The sequence below is a fragment of the Phyllobates terribilis genome, unplaced genomic scaffold, assembly GCF_046119375.1.
Source record: "Phyllobates terribilis strain yellow unplaced genomic scaffold, ASM4611937v1 Scaffold_7__3_contigs__length_470593459, whole genome shotgun sequence".
In the NCBI taxonomy this organism is placed as follows: Eukaryota; Metazoa; Chordata; class Amphibia; order Anura; family Dendrobatidae; genus Phyllobates; species Phyllobates terribilis.
In genome coordinates this window covers 65,464,043-65,483,749 of record NW_027362767.1, presented here as the reverse complement: position 1 = coordinate 65,483,749, position 19,707 = coordinate 65,464,043, and the positions used below count along the sequence as shown (strand labels likewise).

Genomic DNA, 19,707 nt, shown 5'->3' with positions numbered 1-19,707 from the left:
AGCTGTGCCTTGATACCTTTTTAATTTTTTCCACATTAATTACCTTCTACCCTTTTGTTGTAGAAAATTGACGAGATAGAACTAATCTGGCTCATAAAAACGGAGATACTGTGGCTGAAGATTTCATACAGTGTTTATGAATATACCGTACATTCAGCAAAAACTCCTGGTGCATACGCCAGAAGTGTCTCCAGGACGCCAATCACAAGATGGATGCCAAAATAGTGTCCCTTTGGCATCCGCCTGAGGAAGTACACACTAATATACCTTTTTTATATTACATGCAAAGGAATGCTTTGCTCTCCTGTAGAAGCACATCTCACAAAAAAACTGCATATCTTATAACCATGAGAGACTATAAATGCAATATGATATGCCCATATTATGCATCTGATGGAAGCTTCAAGCATGATGTAAGCAGAGTCTTAAGCTCTTGTCTTTCTTGCAAGTCTTTGTTGTACGGATCCATAATATGATGCCCTTAGACTACTATAGGCCCATATCAAAATCTGTGAGAAAAAAAATTGTGCCATATTCCATTACATGCCGTATTACGGTAGTGATAATTATTTTTTTGCACCAAATGGCAGCACATGTAGTGCCTTCTGCTCAGTATTACAAGATAATGTACTGCCATGCCTATAAACGAAAAAGACTAACCATCACTTACAAAACAGAAAACTGGTGCTTACTAAGAGTAGCCATCTCCATATATAACTAACAAAGTAGCACTTTGCAACACTAAGTATGCAAACATGAAATATATGACATTTGAATAGCAATACTGCTCAAGAAAACAGAAATAAATGAGAAATCTTAGAAAATAAATTTGCAAATTCATGTGTACCCGGTAGCCACGGTAAGGCATTTCTCAAAATACCAGGAACCTACCAATGTGTATCCTCTCTTAGAGACTAAAGTATGCATGTGTGTGGGAAGGTAAGAACCTGCTCTAATCTTATGCGCTAACATTTCTCAATCATTTATATTTTCTTGAGCAGTAATTCTATTCAAATGTCATATATTTCATACATAAATTACATAGAGTTACAGAGTGTTACTTTATTTGTCAGTTATATATGGAGATGGCTACTCTTAGTAAGCACCTGTACACACCTACAGGTGCATCTCACAAAATTAGAATATCATCAAAAAGTTAATTTATTTCTGTTCTTCAATACAAAAAGTGAAACTCCTATATTATATAGAGTCATTGCAAACAGAGTGATCTATTTCAAGTGTTTATTTCTGTTAATGTTGATGATTATGGCTTACAGCCAATGAAAACACAAAAGTCATTATCTCAGTAAATTAGAATACTTTATAACAACAGTTTGAAAATGTTTTTAAAATCCAAAATGTTGGCCTACTGAAATGTATGTTCAGTAAATGCCCTCAATACTTGGTTGGGCTCCTTTTCCATCAATTACTGCATCAATGCGGCAATGTGGCATGGAGGCGATCAGCCTGTGGCACTGCTGAGGTGTTATGGAAGCCCAGGTGGCTTTGATAGCAGCCTTCAGCTCGTCTGCATTGTTGGGTCTGGTGTCTCTCATCTTCCTCTTGATAGATTCTCTATAATAGATTCTCTATAATTGATTCTCTATGGGGTTAAGGGCTGGCGAGTTTGCTGGCCAATGAAGCACAGTGATACTGTTGTTTTTAAACCAGGTATTGGTACTTTTGGCAGTGTGGACAGGTGCCAAGTCCTGCTGGAGAATGACATTCCCATCTACAAAAACTTGTCGGCTGGTGGAAAGTGGAAAAGCAGCCTTTGGACCCTTTCGGGCATAAAGACCATGATGCAAATACTATCTCTTCACCCTCTCTAGATATGCCCCAAGACAAATCCTTTATAGGAACTAACACCACATCAGCTGATCACAGGGGTCTGGCTCTCGAAGTTTCCCGTCACCTGTCATACAAGGTTCTCTAGAACAAGAATTGTTGCTAAAAGAGGGAGAAACTAAGAAAGGGCCCCCCATCTATGATGTCCATATGGTTTTTAGAGATATATGGGCAAAAGATGCCCCGAGGGAGCGTTGGTTTCAGCAGAATATGCATGTTATGTAAAGAGGAGGGGTGAACGGCTGCTGAACATTTCAGATTCTGATAATCCCAGCAGAAAGGATGGGAACCCTAGAAGGACACTTAAGTAGTGGAATTGCACAAAAATGAGCTCTTCAGGACACAACAGTAGAAGCTCCCACAGCAGGGCAGCCATTATTAGTAAAGAGGTTTTCAATGAATGTGTTTTCATGACTGACTCATAGTTAAACCTTTGCAATTTCCTTTATATAGCATCCACTCCGAGACCATCGAAAAGGCCATTTTTGTGTCATTGTTACTCACAAAAAAAGAGATATTGAAAAAGAGAAAGAAAAATGAAGTGTATGGAAATGAGCTGTGCTTATAATAAAATGCTGCTTTACAGGTTTAAACCATCATTATAAAAGTCTGCAAGGACTGTTATAAGAATTCAATAATCATACATACTTAATTGTAAAAGGACCTAAGTCTATCAAGTTAAGCCTTTTTATACAGATGTAACATTCCTTGTCATATTGTACGATGTTTGTGGCATGCCACTTGTTATTTTAGCTTTGCTACATCTGTAATAAAAAACTGTAGCTGATCTAGAGGAATCAAAAAACATCAATTCTTCAAAAAGTGGAAATAATTGATAGCCCCAGTCAAATGTTGGATTTGTAGTGTAGTCCTGTACGATAAAGTCCTGGACGATAAAGAAACAAGACAGAAGAAGAATAGACACCTTCGAAATGTGGTGGTGAAGGATGTTATCGATACCACTGATGGCAAGAAAAATAAACAAATCAATTTTGGAACAACTCAAGCCAGACATGTCACTCGAAGCACGGATGTAATGCCAGCGTCCCTGCATGATCTCTCTTTCTCCTCCGGGCAGGGACACTGGCATGCTCAACGCCTCAGCCGCTCTGTTGTTTCTTCTGCTCCGGTCCCTGCCGCGGCTTCCTTCTCCCAGGGTCTACGCACGTAGCACAGGTCTTCAACTTAGGGCGCGCGCACTATCTACTTCTTAAAGGGGCAGCGCGCACTCCGGAAAGGTCCACAGCCCAAAGCTGGGAGGTTTGGTACTTATAGGGAGGTGCCCTGAAGTGGTTCCTGGCGGCTACCTGCAGCTCAAGCCTAACTCCACCATCATGGCTCTAGTGAAAACCAGGTAGCCACTTAGTCCTGCCCCTCCAGGGTAAGCAGGGGGTCCACGATCTACCAGCGTGACAGTAGATCACCAAGCTTCTACTTGCCTAATTCGGACACATCATACGAAGACAGTAATCACTGGAGAAGGACTTCATGGTCGGAAGAATAGAAGGACTAAGACGAAGAGGAAGACCAACTACACGATCGCTTGATACTATCAAGATAACGGCGGAGAAGACCCTGGTGGACCTATCTAGGCTTGCACAAGATTGATCTTCCTACAAATCGTTCATCCATCATGTTGCCATGGCTCGAGATCGACCCAAAGGCCGTTAAAAAAAAAGAAGGGTAGTACTGTATACTGAGTTTTACAAGTACGATGTTTCACTCTTTCCTTAGTCTATCCACACTTTCCGCTATTACCAAATAGCTTTACTATTTTACAACAAATTGGATTTTTACAACTTTGTGACAATTTGCTGCATCCTTTAAAATGGTAGCATTCATTTTAAGAAACTTTTGACATTTCATAGTCAAGGCAGACATTTTATTTGAATGAGAGTTCAGATGCTGAAGCCCCCACTAACCACTGAAAAGAAAGGGACGTAAGCGCTCACCTAAATGTTACGCCTCTTTGCTTTTGATCAGCGCTCCTCCAAAAGTTGAGCAAGAGGTGTACAGAATCAAAGACTTTTTTAAATCTGTACAACTTTCCGAGGAGCGCTGAACACAGTTGATAAAAAAAAAAACAAGGAAGCACAAAACTAGGCTGAGCGTCTCTGCTCCTTCATTGTAGCCACCTATGGGGTTCTCAGCACTCACACCGCTACTGATTCAAACTTCATATAATGATATTATTGTATTATAATATTGTATCAGCTTTCTCTCTAGGTGTGATAACCTATCTTCATATCTAAGATTGTCCATAACTTCTAATAATTTGTTTTCCCTTCTTTAAACTCACTTCAGCTTTCTGATATATTTTTGATGGACGGGTGCCCAAAACTGGACGGTCTATTCAAGATATGATTTCTGTTGTTATACAACTGTCAAGTTCTGTACCTAAACTTTAAAGTGTAATCACAAAGCTCTATGCCGTAATACTGTATGTAACCGCCAAGATTGTGCTATCAATATAATGCTTTAAACCAGATTTTACATTTCAGGCTGCATAAATTATTAAATAGGTCTCTGAGACCTCAGAAGACCAGTATACTGTCTTGAAAATCCATGCCAGAATGACTGTATAATTGTTAAAGTTTTAACTTAATCTTCTTCGATCAAACCAGATTGACAGCTCCTTAGTGTCCCTCCTCCCTGCTGCCGAATCTCTGTCCACCAAGCCCAATTGACTGCTCCCCAGTGTCCCTCCTCCCCTGCTCCTGCTGAAATCTCACTCTGTACAGTACAAGCTGCAGCTGTCAGTCAGGCTCAGTGGGCGGTGAATGAATCTTTAGGCTCATGAGCTCTCTCACGCTTTACTCAGACTCATAAAATGCTCATTCTAATATAAGGATTATATGAGGGGCAGACATACCATTGTTGCAACAGGGGCCCATGAGGTAAGGGACCCTTTCCCCCTCCAAAACAGGTGGAATTGTGCATTGCAATGAGCTTTTGGACTGCAAAGGATCCATATACTGTTCTTGCACAGGGGCCCTTTTCTGGCTGTCTCCACTAGTGGATTATATAACTATCCTGAAATGGGTATTTAAAGTAAAGACACTAGCCTCATCAGGTTTAAGAGACCAATTTATTAATGCATAGCGTTTATATTGTAAAATCTGATCAGATTAATTTTTAACGTTACACTAAGCCTTAAGTTAAGTAAAGCCTGCTCCAGTTGAATATGTGACATTGAAACAATTCTCACGGACAAGCCGTAAGTCAGGGTAGTCAAGGAGTCCGAGGTCAAGAGCCGGGAGGACATGTCATAAACAGAAGGAAAAGACAGAGGCGTAGTCAGGTAACAGTCCGAGGTCAGAATACCAGGAAGATATCGGATCAGAATAAAGGGGAAAGGCAAATGGATGGTCAGAACGAGGTCCAATGTCTGGCAGCAATAGATCTACACGCAAAGCACAAGGCACAGAGAAACAAACCACACAGATCTGATTCTACAACTGACAGCTATCTGGGACTGCCAGCCAAATTAAGTAACTGAGTAATCATTAGTAACAGGGAACACCTGACGGAAGCTCAGCACCTCCCAGACTCAGATTGTACAGCTGAGCTGTCAATCAAAGCGCAGACAGCTCAGCACGCCCCTGCACCAGACTGAATGACTGAGCTGTCAGTCACGGCGTTCAAGACACACTGAGGGGTGGAATCGTGACAGAATCTTTCCACATCTGTGTGGGTTATGCTACCACCCTCGAGTGGGAAGTAGACTTAGATGCAATAAGCCACACATTGAAAAGAGATAATCTTAGACACGTCCATGAATGTAAATTACCAGACCCTGTCTTGTGAAGGTATTAAGCAAGCAATGAATGATAGATTTTTGCTCGGAAGTCAACAGAATTATGATTACAGCTCTGGACTACATTACAGGATGTAACTAAAGAGCAATACAAGATAAGTAATACAATGTATATAGAAAGCAACTCAACTTTATAATACGGATTTACTCTGAGTCAGAAGGTGCGAACATTCATTTTAACTTTGAAACTTTTCCGTGAGTGACTTGCAGGGGTGGCTGTACCCCGGCTTCGCTTATTCCGCTAATAGAGGAATCAATAAACAACTAAACTGCGGTGAATCGCCTGTCAGAGATGTTTTATGAACAATGATGAAGATCTCTTTTCCAGGCAATTGATTTAATTTGTTGCAAAGAGCGGATTCAGTCTCTGGCTGCTGTGTGAATGTACTCTCAGGCAATTTCACACTTTTCTACAATTGCAGCCCACTCTGCGACTTGTGGGGGCTCATTACTAACAACTTCGATTCTCTCATTGTGAAAGCGTAGCTGTCCATCACGGGGGTTGCCATGGCGATGACCAATAGCAAGCCTGTGTGTAGGAGTTTCCATCTGTCTCTGAATGCAGCATGACCTGTCGGATAGACACAAGCAGAGGCAGCCTGGCTCCAACAGGGACGAGGGATCAAACCCCACAACTGAGACATGTAAGTTGCAAAGTGAAAACCTTGCGATAGCATCTTGTATATATCTTCGGAGGATTTTGCAATGTTCGTTTTCTGCAATGTCTCGATTTGTAGCATTGTTCTCGTTTTATACAGTGCATTTTTTTTTAGTGCAATGCAGTAGGCTATGCTACAAGGTTATACTATCAGACAATAAGGTACAGCAACAGATACAGCCATAGCCATAGAAGGTTACAGCTGAGTTTGTAATCCGGTACAACTTACGATATTGTGCCATCCTTCGTTCTCTATAGGTCTGCAATGTAACCCTACAATATCATCCTAATTAATGGGACCAATGGATTCCAAAAGGGGTTAAATGAATACAATAAGCTCTGCAGCAACTGTATGCAGAGGCGTAGCTAGAAGGGGACAGGAGGGGCTTTTGCCCTAAATGCTGCGTGCCAAGGGGGCGCCTACAAGCCCCCTGCCATGACCATGTTATTTAGGGCTGTGAACTAATTATTTGCCCCGGGTGATAGAAGCCCAGATGCAACTCTGCTGTATGTAAGAATGTGCCTAATGAACATGAAACGGCAGCATATGGCTCAATGTGCGTAATTCAAGGCTAATTTTGGAAACAGTGGACCCGGGTATGTCTAATATCGTCTACTGAATTCTTCTATACCTAGTTTTATTTGCTATGTTAAATGCATTGAGCATTATTATAAATATTTATGTCTAGGGTGAATGTCAGAAACATTGATATTTCATATAGAATTGGCAAATTCCCAAGAAATTACAGTTTTGTCCTCTTCATTTATTCTTTGTATTGTCACTGAGTATATTTGTATCTGTCTATTGGTAAACAGAAGGAAAATCTGATCTCGTCCACAAATATGTCCTACAGCGAAAATCATATTATAACCTAGACTTTTTTTTAAAATACAAAAGTCTATTCTTGACCACTAGAGTTTGCCGTTTTCGTAAATATTTCCATTGGTTCATAGATTAGACTGGAAATCCAATGGGTTTTACAAAGAGGTGAAGTCTTCCTTTAGAATCATTGGCTGGCGTTTTTGCTACCCTACATACAAACATGACAGACACAAGGCAGAGCTATGGCACAGACATAGAACGATGCAGAATTGCAGATGCAACAGAGCTGAGTTTGTCATATGGCACAGCTTATGTTGATATTGTGCTATCTAACGTTTTACATAGGACTGCAAGTAAACCTGCCATACTTTCTAACTCAAGAGAGTTCTTACTAAGCACATGGGTTAGATGAACAAGTGCAGCTCTGCTGCATCTGCATGAAGGGATGGAGTGTAAGTAGGAAGGGGCTGGTAATAGTTTTGCCTTGGGTGCTTTGTGCAAGGGTAGGGGGTCAACAAGTTACTCGGTTTGGTCTGGATTTTTAAATATGTTGAATGTGGTTTTACATAGGACTGCAGGTACACTTACTAACTCAGAGAGATTTCATGCTGCGAAAAACTTGACAGCTCTGCTACATCTGCACAGAATGACATGAGGATCCAAGTGCCTTATACATATTAGACAACGCTAGGAATACACCACATTGAGTTATGGAAGCAATCGGGTGAGATGTGCCCTCTTCTTTCTCTTCTATGTGACATCTGCAATAGGTTGAACACTCCAGAGTATGGGAATTATACAGCAATGATAGCTATTAGTAAATGCTTTGGATGGCGTCTCTTGTATTAGTAATTCTGTATAATATATGCATATCCATTGTTGGTTGGTGTAGCAGGAAAAAAAAGAAGAATACAAGTAGCTTTGGCACCTGAAAGGATATATTGTCCTTTGCAACTATGTCTTATTTTTGCAGGAAGTCTATTATAATAAATGATGTATCTTTGCAAATAGCTTTATGCATGCAGTTCCTTTGCAGACCTATGTGTCTCCATGGTAACAGAATACAAGCATGTGTGTAGTCACATACAGCAGTCATGCACAGTGGCGTAATGTGGGTTGTCTGCAAGCAGGGCAAAGTGAGAATTTTGCATCCCCTAACACGTAAAACGTTCGTGCTCCCAGAGTTCCTTCCACCAGACCAGTATTGGACCCCTTATCCCCCAATCACATATGTTGTAATTTGAGGAAAATATTGATGTAATTATAGTTTGCACTTTCACATCCTATTTTTTTCTGCTTTTTGCTGAAATCAGACATAAAATGTAAAATATAAAAAGTTATACATTGTTATTTTTTTTTTTTTATCTTTTTTTTTTAAATGTAATGTAAGTTTATAAGTCATTTTATAAAAATGTAATAATTGTGTAAGTCTAGCCCTAAGCTTAACCTTAACCCAATGACTGGCCCTAAAACTAACCCTAACCCTAAATCCAACCCAGTCCCTAGCACTAAGACTAATCCTACTCCTTACACTAGCCTTATGGCTATCCCTACAGCTAAATCTAACCCTAATCTTAAACCATTCCCTAATCCTACTTAGGGTTACAAAAAGTGTAAAAATATAAAGGCAGCTTTTAGTAATGGATGCATCATGTGGAGTGCACTTGATTCAATATTGTCTTAATTCATTAATTGCTAATGTTCTGTTTTAACTGTTGCTGCTTACGCAGAGTGCAGCAGTGGAGATGAGTTTGTCATTACCTGCTGCGCTCTGCATAGGCAGCGACTGAGATGACAAAGCCCATTTTATTATACTAATTTTGGTTGCTGCCTATGCAGAGCACACCATCAAATTACAAATTCATCTCCACTGCTGCAGTTGTATAAGTAGCCCCAGGTGGCCACTCACTGCACGCTTGCAGACACAATCGCTTCACAGTCGAGGTGGCGAGGTAGTAAAAATTTGCACCCCCACAGACTGTAGCGTCTGAGGCAATGGCACCTCCACCCACATGCTCCACCATTGGTTATGCATTAGGTTACACCATTCTCTCTGTTTTTTTTTCTTTTGATAACTTACAGACAGTAGACTCCATCCACATGACCCTTCTACTGTCTGTAGATTAGCAAGAAAAGAAAACAAAGGGAGTGGTGTAACACATGACTGCAAGATTTGTAAAGATGGAGACATATAGATTTGCATAAGACCTGCATACGCAAAATGTTTGCTTGGTATTTAATTTTCAATGCATTGGAACAGTAAACATGGCTGTAAAGTTGCACAAAGTCTTTATGTTGTTTTTTTGAGTCTCCGCTTGAATTAGTGGAATCTGTGGCAGGAACTTCCTGCAGTGATCGGCCATTATCAGCTCTGCTGCCCACTGCTGTTTGAGTCCATTACTGCAATTTCTATAGCTATACTGTCATCAATCCACAATCTTTAGTGTTTTGAGATCATTCATATCATTATTCAAATTCTTAAATAACTTTTTTGCTATATGGTTACAAATTTCTTTTGATGAAATTGATATGTCAAATGGTCAGTTTTTCGGAATATCAAATATATTACGGTAATGCTTAAAGGGGTTGTCCATGATGGGACAAGTTTAGTCAGCTTAGTATTAGCTTAGAATTAGACTAGATGCACCTAATTATTACAGTGGCTGGATGATACATTTTATGCATGCTTAGACACCTTTATCTAATATACTGCTTTCTGGCTGGTACTGAAAGAAGTTGTCCATTACTTGGACAACTCCTTGTCATACCCCACGCTTAGCCCCGATAAAATAAAAAAAGCTTATAGTCACCTCCCGTGTTGGAGCCGGGGCTCCCGTGCTGTTGTGACACATGACGTCGGCACTCTCCCCGCCTTCTGTCGAACTGAACATGAAGAGGAAGTCAGAGATCAGCTGCAGCCCGGACTTCCTCTTCATGCTCGATTTGTCCGAAGGCAGTGACGCCAGCGCTGATTAGGCGCCAGGGTCACGTGTCACAACAACCGCACGGGAGCCCTTGGACCGCGAGAGCTGACACCGCAGGAACGGCACCAGCACGGGAGGTACGTATAAGCTTTTTTATTTTATAGGGACCAAGGGTGGGGTATGAAAAGGGGTTGTCCAAGTAGTGAACAACTCCTTTAAAGGGGTGGTCTGAAGTCCAAAATAATTTTTCTCCTAAATCCCCATCTATTTTATTTTATCTAAATTATTTTTTAATATACTTGAATTAAAAAATTCCTAGCCTCCCCTAACTGTACTAACTGCTTTTTTATTTTTCTTTTTTACTTCCTTTTTGATGACACTTCATTTGAGAATCCCCGAACATGCTGGTATACTCAAAGCATCAACAGGGGCCAAAGCTGGTCACTGCGGCAGCCCCTGCCCCCTCACTGAAACAAGCGTCACTGCTGAGTGATGTGCAATATGCACAATGACAGCGCACTATCTGTTGCCGGCTCAGATAAGCAGTAACGAGCCAACAACAGAGCGAGTTGTCAGAATACCTAGTGTGCAGAGACCAGTGATGTCATTTGTAAGGGTGACACTGGTCTCTGCAAGCTGGGTATTCTGACAACCCACTCTGTTGCCGGCTCGTTATTGCAGATCTGAGCCGGCAACAGAGAGTGCACTGTCATTGTGCACATCGCACAGTGCACATTGGACTAGCCCAGCTCCTCAAACAAGCATCACTGATGACATTTCGTTTCAGGGAGGGGCAGAGGCTGTGGCAGTGAACGCCCCCTGATGGTGCTTTGTTTGAGTATCCCAGCATGATATACAACAATGAACAAGTGACCCGTAATGTCACATGTAGATCTCTCAGAATATAGTCAGCAACCAGCAAAAAGAGATCCTAATGTTAAAATATAACTTTTAACAATTATGTTACTAAACAGGGATATTCCCAAAGCAGCACAATGGAGGAGCTTAAATAAACCACCTATTTTTAAGACATAAGGTATAAATAGGTACAAAAAAGCATGACATAAATGCTACATGCAAGTGCAATATTAATAACCATGCTAGTAATAAATTGCTTCAATCTCACCCAATCCACATGATAGGTTGTTGTAGTTCATGGAGCCCTTGGGGAGGGTGACAGCAACATGGATATTGGAGTAAGGGTATGTGTGCAAGATCAGTGTTTGCTTGCAGAAATTTCTGCAGCATTTCTGCAAGGTTCTGCACCTCTTGGCAGCGGATTTACCTCATCAAAAACGCATAAAAAATGCACCGTGTGCACATAGCCTAACCCTAATTCTCCCTGTCGTGCCTTCTGAAGTGGCTTCCGTCCTCACAAGGTCAGTACCCAAGTATAGTACTAAACCTTGTGTCCCCAAAAAAAGAAGATCCCTCCTGACGTGTTTCTACCTCAATACCAAGGAGTCATCTAACAGAAGTCTGGTATTTATGTATTTTATTTCCCTTTTGCCCCCATTCGTGTACACCTACCAGATGACTCCTAGGTATTGGGGTAGAAACGCGTTGGAAGGGATCTTCTTTTTTAGGGGGGCACAAGATAGGCTTCTCCATTGTGCTATTTTGGGAATATCCCTGTTTTTTAGCATAATTATTTAAAGTTATATTTTAGCATGAGTATCTCAGCATGCACTGGGATTGTCAAATGAAGTATCATCAAAAAGAAAAAAAAAAAGAAAGACAGTTAGATAGTGTAGTTAGGAAGGATGGGGAATTTTTGGATGGGGATTTAGAAAAAAAATTACTTTGGATTTCGGACCACCCCTTTAAGCCAGTTATTTTGCGCTAAATTTTGAAACCAAGCACTGCATCTTAAGCCATACATCTTTGTCGTGAACCTCACCCTTTACCCTCCAGTTGCTAAAAAAGAAGTGTGTAAAACACTTAATAATTGTGGGTTTGAATAGTATATCTGACCCAAGGTCTACTTTTTTTTTACAGGTTTACCATATACTGAAATGCTGATGAGCTGCAATGTGACACATAGACCATAGACAAGAGTCACGCTCTTTATTTTTTCCATATAGACCTGCAGGCAGACTGCAGTTTATGTCATGTTTGTTAATGCAATCTGACATAAATGATCATAAAACAGTCTCAGAATTATACTTGTAGTCCAGGCTATTACTGGCACACTACACTACAATGCCTAAGGGTGATTTAATACAAAGCGCCACTGCAGTTTTTTTTATGCAGTTTTTGAACCAAAGCCAAAAGTGAATAGGAACTACAAAGGATTTGTCCTTCCCCTCCTTGCTGGATTCACTGCAGAGATGTTCCTCTTAAAAGCCGTGTAAAACCACTGTGGGTGCATTATGTTATATGGACCATAAACATAAAGATTTTACCCCTCACGGTAATAAATTAGTTCCTATCATTGCATTTTTACTCAAATGAATTGCAAGTATTTTGACGAATGGGGAGACTTAGAATATAGAGACCCAAAGTAAAAATTCCAGGGTTGGCCTGACCAACAGAAAAAGTAAAATGGGTAAAAATGGTATTGCCGTCTGAGACGTAGACCTATTGGACGTAGCCATAGGTGGGAGAAGGGAAATGGTCACCTTTTCCCCCAAAACGGAATCCAGAAAATAAGGCACCTCGTATGTAGCTTACTTCATTGTTTGTACTTCCTCTAAACCAAAATGAAGTTAACCACACTCATGCATAGTTATCTTTTCACCTAGTCTTTCTAAAGTGACACACACAGGTCAGGAGACCCTCTTTGTGCCAATGTATGGGGGTCCCAGAGATGGCCACACAATGCACCATTAGTACTTCCCCATACCTGCTTCAGTGTTTCGTCAAACTCCTTTTCTCTCTGGCATGAAAAATAAATAAACTTTTCGGTGACCAAATGACACTATGTGCTGCATGTGGCCCTGGGGCCGCAGGTTGTGCACCCTTGTTCTAGATAGTGAGCGGCTAATTAGCTTTCCAGATAGTATCTCTGAGATATTGGAAATAAGATTATGAGTCGCAATAAAATCTACTCAGAGCACTGCAGAATATGCTGATGCTACATGGGAAGGGTGAAATAATGACGAACAACAGACAATGATCACCATAAAATAAAAAATTCATCTGTGGTTTTGATGCCACTTTTTTTTGTCTTGTGGTATTCATTGATGGTTTTTGTGCCAAATTCTTCAAAATGGTGCACAGTGTTTATGATTTTTGCATAAATCAAAAAAAATATTCTTGATTTTTGTCTTTTACCTTTTTTGTGCACCTTTTTAGAGCAAAACGACACATGTTCCGCTAAAAAGTTGCAAAAAGTTTTGCAAAAAAAAAAAAATATCAGGCATACATGAAATCACTGCATGGAGTACTGGAATACATTTGTGCAAAACTTTTTCAACTTTTTAAAAAAAGTCACAATTGATGAATCAGCTGAAAACATGAAAATCCCAAACCTTGCCCACAATGGTGTAGATTAAAGAAAAAACAAGTGATCACATATAAATTAGAAATAAAAAGAACTCAAATTAAAAGAATAAGGAGCAAATGAAAAACAGGCAAAAAAAAAACACCAAAAACTGAACAAAAAAAGGTGCAAATGTGTTTATGACCAGTTTTCCTCCTTATTTAAAATCACTGCTGTGATATCATTCATAATGATGTTAGTCATAGCAGTGCAACATAACATAAAAAAGGAAGTTCTATCACCAAAGCAAAAAGAAAGAGAATAGTATTTAGTTGTTTATAAATAAAGAAAACGATATAAAAATAAATAAATAGACCCCACTGCTACATATTCAACAATCCATTACAAAGATGGTGTCAGTGTGACCTTGAGATATGGAAAAGGCACATAGACATATAATTTCATTTCTGTGCAATGAGGCAGCCGTATGACCTTTGTGGTTCTTGGAAATGGCTCTAAGTAATCATATATTACTCCTCGGCCATGACATATGCAGACTGCTCCCTCTGCTTTTACCGATATTAGCTGACATCAAATTGTGCGCTGCGCAGCACATCTATAATATTGTAAGACATGCAATAAGGAAGCCGGGCTCTCTGCCAGCTAATGTAAAGTGAGTGCGTCATGGTGCTCTAGTCCTTAAAAGAAATACGGCAGGAGAAAAAAAAAGTGTCTCACTATGGATGTTAAGGGGGTATTATTTTGTCAGAAAATACATTTTTTATTGCATAGTGCAGAGGTGTATAATTTTCAAATATACTTTCTGTAGCAATTCCACAGTTTTCAAGATCTCTTCTTGCACAGGTGCATGTGACGCAGCGCTGATAAATGTAATGTAACAAGCCATGCACATGGCCAGGAGAGAAATTATTATTATTATTTATTATTATAGCGCCATTTATTCCATGGCGCTTTACATGTGAAAAAGGGGTATAATACAAGAACAATTACAATAATCTTGAACACAATGTGACAGCGACTGGTACAGGAGGAGCGAGGACCCTGCCTGCGAGGGCTCACAATCTACGAGGGATGGGTGAGGATACAGTAGGTGAGGGTAGAGCTGGTCGTGCAGCGGTATGGTGGAGCGAGGACCCTGCCCGCGAGGGCTCACAATCTACTGGGGATGGGTGAGGATTGAGCTGGTAGTGCAGCGGTATGGTGGAGCGAGGACCCTGCCAGCGAGGGCTCACAATCTACAGGGGATGGGTGAGGATACAGTAGGTGAAGGTAGAGCTGGTCGTGCAGCGGTATGGAGGAGCGAGGACCCTGCCCACGAGGGCTCAGTCTACAAGGGATGGGTGAGGATACAGTAGGTGAGGGTAGAACTGGTCGTGCAGCGGTATGGTGGAGCGAGGACCCTGCCCGCGAGGGCTCACAATCTACGAGGGATGGGTGAGGATACACTAGGTGAGGGTAGAGCTGGTGGAGCGGTGGTTACTGCAGGTTGTAGGCTTGTCGGAAGAGGTGGGTCTTCAGGTTCCTTTTGAAGGTTTCCACGGTAGGCGAGAGTCTGATATGTTGGGGTAGAGAGTTCCAGATTAGGGGGGAAGCACAGGAGAAATCTTGTATGTGATTGTGGGAAGAGCAGATAAGAGGGGAGCAGAGAAGGAGATCTTGTGAGGATCGGAGGTTGCGTGTAGGTAAGTACCGGGTGACTAGGTCACAGAAATATGGAGGGAGACAGGTTGTGAATGGCTTTGTATGCCATGGTTAGGGTTTTGAACTGGAGTCTCTGAGCAATGTATCTTTCTTTTTCGTTCAATGACAGTAAGCAAAGATCTTGAGAAAAAAGTTAAGAATTTAAAACGTAAAGTATATTTGCAAATGTAATAACTATATTTGCTATAGTTGAAAAAAAATGTCTATAAAAGGTTAACTAGAGTAAGGAGAGGTTATGGACCAAGGTAAATACTGAGTTGCCATTTTTAGGAGAATTAACAGTGAAATGACAATTTAGAATTATGGGAAAAGATGCCCCATTTGATGAGAAATACAATTGTACACTAAAATAGACATGTCAGGAGTCAGGAGTGGTAACAGGTTCTTTCTAAAAGTCAGGGAAAATTCTAAACATCTGTTAAAAAGTATTTTCCCCTTTCCAGTTGTCTTTTTATTTAATAATGTACTTTTAGATAAAATATAAAATATTGAAAGACTTAATTTGATTACCCTGGAACATATGTTGTAAATGATAAGGACATCATTGGGGTATTTTCATTTATTTATTTATTTTTAATGCATGTATTTTTGGCTAAAAAATATTTTTGTAATAAACTTTATGTATCACAGTAGACAGCAGACTGCAGAATGAGTCAACAGCGATTCTGTAAGTGAGCTTATACTGATAGGAAAGTTTTTAATTCTAAACTTTCTAAGGGCTCGTGCACATGACCATATTTTAGGTCCAAGTGCAATCCAATAAAATATCGGATCGCACACTGACCAATGTTGTTCTATGGGGCCGCACACATATCTGATTTTTTCCTCAGACCAAGCTGGTCCAAGAAAAAGAATCGCACCATACCCAAGTTTGAACCGATAATGGGATCACACTCGGCCATACAAGTCAATCAGTCCGTGGAAAACATTGGACTGTACTGGGATGACATCTGAGTCCAGTCCGATTTTCATGGACTGACACAATGGAGAAGATGGAGACATTTTTTTTCCATCTTCTCCTCATTTGAGAGAATCTAATCGCACTGTGATCAAACTCAGATCAGATTGTGATCAGAGTGTGATTAGCATGATCAGCCAAATTTTCTTGAATAAACCAAACCTTATAGTGAACATTTTTTAAGTTAATTTATGATCAGATCAAGGTTACAAACCCTGCAGTCAGTATACAAAAGCTCACTGGTGGATTTACAAGTAACCTATTCTTCAGCCTGCTATGTATTGTGATACATAGAGGTTGTAGAAGCTAAACCGTTCAACCTTTTTAATAAAACCCTATGGCAAAAATGATTTTTAGTCAAAAAAAAAGTATAAAAAAACAGACACCTGAAGAAGTTCATATCTTTTAAGAGTCTGCATTGTCAGTACATAGTTACAAAACATCTTGGCATCCATAATACGGGTAGCTTCAGCAGCTGGCTCACCCAAGCATTGGGAGTGGTTAGGTACATGCCAATATTACTAAACATGTTTTTCACCTGTCAAACCAATTGAGAATTGTCACACAATTGTCGACATACATCCGCACCAGTGGCATTGATTTTAAGATGACAATATCTCTTAAAGTTTGGCCATATGGCAGACAATCATTACTTTTAATTTACTTTTATTTGGTAAATCATGGTAAGTTAACAGATTGCATTCTTGTGAACAGCATTTCGGTTAACACATGTTTTTTGCGTAGACAATGGGATCACATTATATTCCAATGAATTGTAAAAACAAGAAAGGCTATATGTTGTTAACACTTATCAGTCAATACGCTTACAAGTAAGTCATTAGATATTTCTAACCACTTACTTCTAGAAAAATGTAGAGCAGTATCAAGTTAGAAATATATCTTTTCATTTTTATCCTGATTTTTAACTTTTTTTCCACTTCACAGGTCACTTGAAAGCACCAGATTTGGAAAGGAAACAATCAGAGACAAGCAGCAAAGTATACAATAAAAAAAAAAACACTTTATATCTACAGATATTATCTAACATTTTGGTTCTATGTCCATACATTAAAATGTCGGAGTGTAAAGCGATCTCTTCTGATGAACCTCAGTCTCAATTAGGGCAAAATGACCAAGTCAGCAAACACTTCAGAGGTTATTCATCTATGGGATTTCTCCGGAAAGGTAAGAACAAAAGAAAACAAAGTCGAAGTAATTTATGTATTAAACCCAAGGACTTCAATGAAAGTGACAAGAAAACTGTTAACATGGTGGCAAAAAAAGGAGAGGTCCTTGGTTTGGAAGAAGTCTCCAATGAGTTTACTTGTACTTCATCGATTATGGAGACCTACAATCTTAATGCTAATAAAGAGGCAAAATTCCGCTTCCGTAAACTAGAAGACGGCACTTTTGCTTTAGAAACCAAAAGCTCGAGTGAGCTTAACCAAGACAAGAGTGAATCTGGAATTATAAAGAGGTCTTCAAAGAAGAGACATAAAAAAGGGCAAAATTCTCACAAGCCATTGAAAATCTGCTTCAAAAAAAGAAGCAAACCTCTAAGAAAATCTTCAGATTCGAATGAGGAGAACAAATCAGATCATAAAACGTTAGCAGGCTCAACTTCACAAGAGGACAGCAGTTGTGTTGTGGACAACCATGATAAATGTTCAGAAGGAGAGCAGACAAAAAGAAAAACCTGGGCAACTTTGAAGAGTTTGGTTACTCGAAGACGAAAGTTACGTTCTTCAGTAAAAAGACAGTCCCAGTTGAGTGGAAGACACCTTGAAACCAACACAGGCAATGCCTCCATTCAAAGGAATTCAAAGAAGAGGAGATTCTCCAACATGAAGATTCCATGCATGAACTTTTCAAGAGGGAAAAGGTCCTCACATAACCCACTACCTTCTGAAGACAAGGTATGTACAATGAAATCATCAGATACCAGTGGAACAGATTCAGGACCTGATTGTGATAAAAGTGAAAAGGCTTTGGTCGTAAAGTATAAACTTCAGAAGTCAATAGATGTAGAAAATGGCAAAATTGGTAGCAGTTTCGATGACGGCATACAGATAAACATGGATACAAAATCAGAAGACACAGATAAAATGTGTAGCCAGTCAAACAGGATATCCAAAAACAAACATAAAATCCAAGATACCGCTAGACCAAATTTGATCGAGAACTTATTATTAAGTGATGATATCCAACGTGTTACTGAATCCCAAAGGAGAAACAGTGGAAGTTCCCACAAAGACTGTGAAGGTGATGTGAAAGTCCCTCTGATCAGTGAAATTACCATCACAATTGATTCACCTTCAGATGTGTATGAAATGCTTCTTGCATCTACAGCCGCTTCTATCGTTAATAAAGTTATTGAGTCATCGATTCAAAAGTTAATCGAAGAGGAAACTTTCCTTAATCACGTTCCGGGCAAAGACTCTGAAAGATTCTATATTTGACACACAAAAAAAGGAACATAAAAAATACGTATTTATGCTATGTTGTCAAATTTTGTGCCTTCAAAAATAACTAAACATTCTACAACAAAAAACAACTAAATGTGAAAAATTCTCTAAAGTCATCTTGGAGTCATCTAAAGTCCAAAGAATCTGAAGGTTCTACTCCAGTAAAAGCCATTGGAGTCTGTCTACTTGCTTCAAAAGAATGGATCGAGCATAGTTGTCACAGCTCCATTATAATGTTATTGAGATTATTATATGTTGTTATTTCTTTTATGAAATGTTAAATTTAAGTAAAATTATACATTTATTATATACTGTAATATATTTAATTTGTAATAATTGTACTTATTATACTAATTAAAACTAATTAATATACTGTACCTCCTGTTCTGGTTCAAATCTAAAAGTAAAGCCTTGGAAAAAAAAACTAAAACCTGCAGCAGATGTGATGAAATACCAAAATAAACTATATTTGCCCCTTCTGCTTCTTGCGGTGTTCAGAGTGTTAGTTTAGAAGTTGGCACATGCTATTGATTGGCCATAGCCAGGTGTTGTATCACAATTTCTGGTGCGATATGTTCCTGTAAGTGTTATTTACAGTAAACTCTTATTTTTGCATAGTGTATTGTAGAGTTAGACTAGCAGGAGGCATGAGACACCTAGTCCAGTAGTGATAATCTCCTGCTGATAAAACACTGATTTTATTGAAATTACAGCATACAGCCCAGTAAGTGATACATTACTGGAATCAGGGTTGCAGCCCGTACATCATGCTGCTCTCAGATTACATAGCAAAAAAACTGTTGACAGATTCCCTTTAATGGCGTCTGCTCTAGTTACAGTATACTTGACAGTTAGGGTTCTTTCACAAAGCGTTCTGTGTCCCCGTTGGGGCATACGTCCTAAAATTCCCCGCAGAACGGGGTCTGGACGTATGCTGTGACAGGGCCATAGACCGCAATGGTGACGGCAGAGCGAATGTGCGCTCTGCCGTGCATTTTTTTCAGGAGTGTACGCCCACAGGAGGTGGACACTCAGACGCAACAGCCTATGTCTGAATGTCCACCTCCT

At 39.8% G+C, this 19,707-nt stretch overlaps 1 protein-coding gene across 1 annotated transcript; it reads left to right on the top strand.

The window, feature by feature from the left end:
- Positions 1-6,066: 6,066 nt before the first annotated feature.
- Positions 6,067-19,112, top strand: AKAP5 (A-kinase anchoring protein 5). Its single transcript, XM_073637513.1, has 2 exons — positions 6,067-6,309; positions 17,120-19,112. Exons 1-2 carry the CDS (start codon positions 6,225-6,227, stop codon positions 18,631-18,633), a joined length of 1,599 nt encoding a protein of 532 aa, XP_073493614.1. The 5' UTR covers positions 6,067-6,224; the 3' UTR covers positions 18,634-19,112.
- The last annotated feature ends 595 nt before the right edge of the window (positions 19,113-19,707 follow it).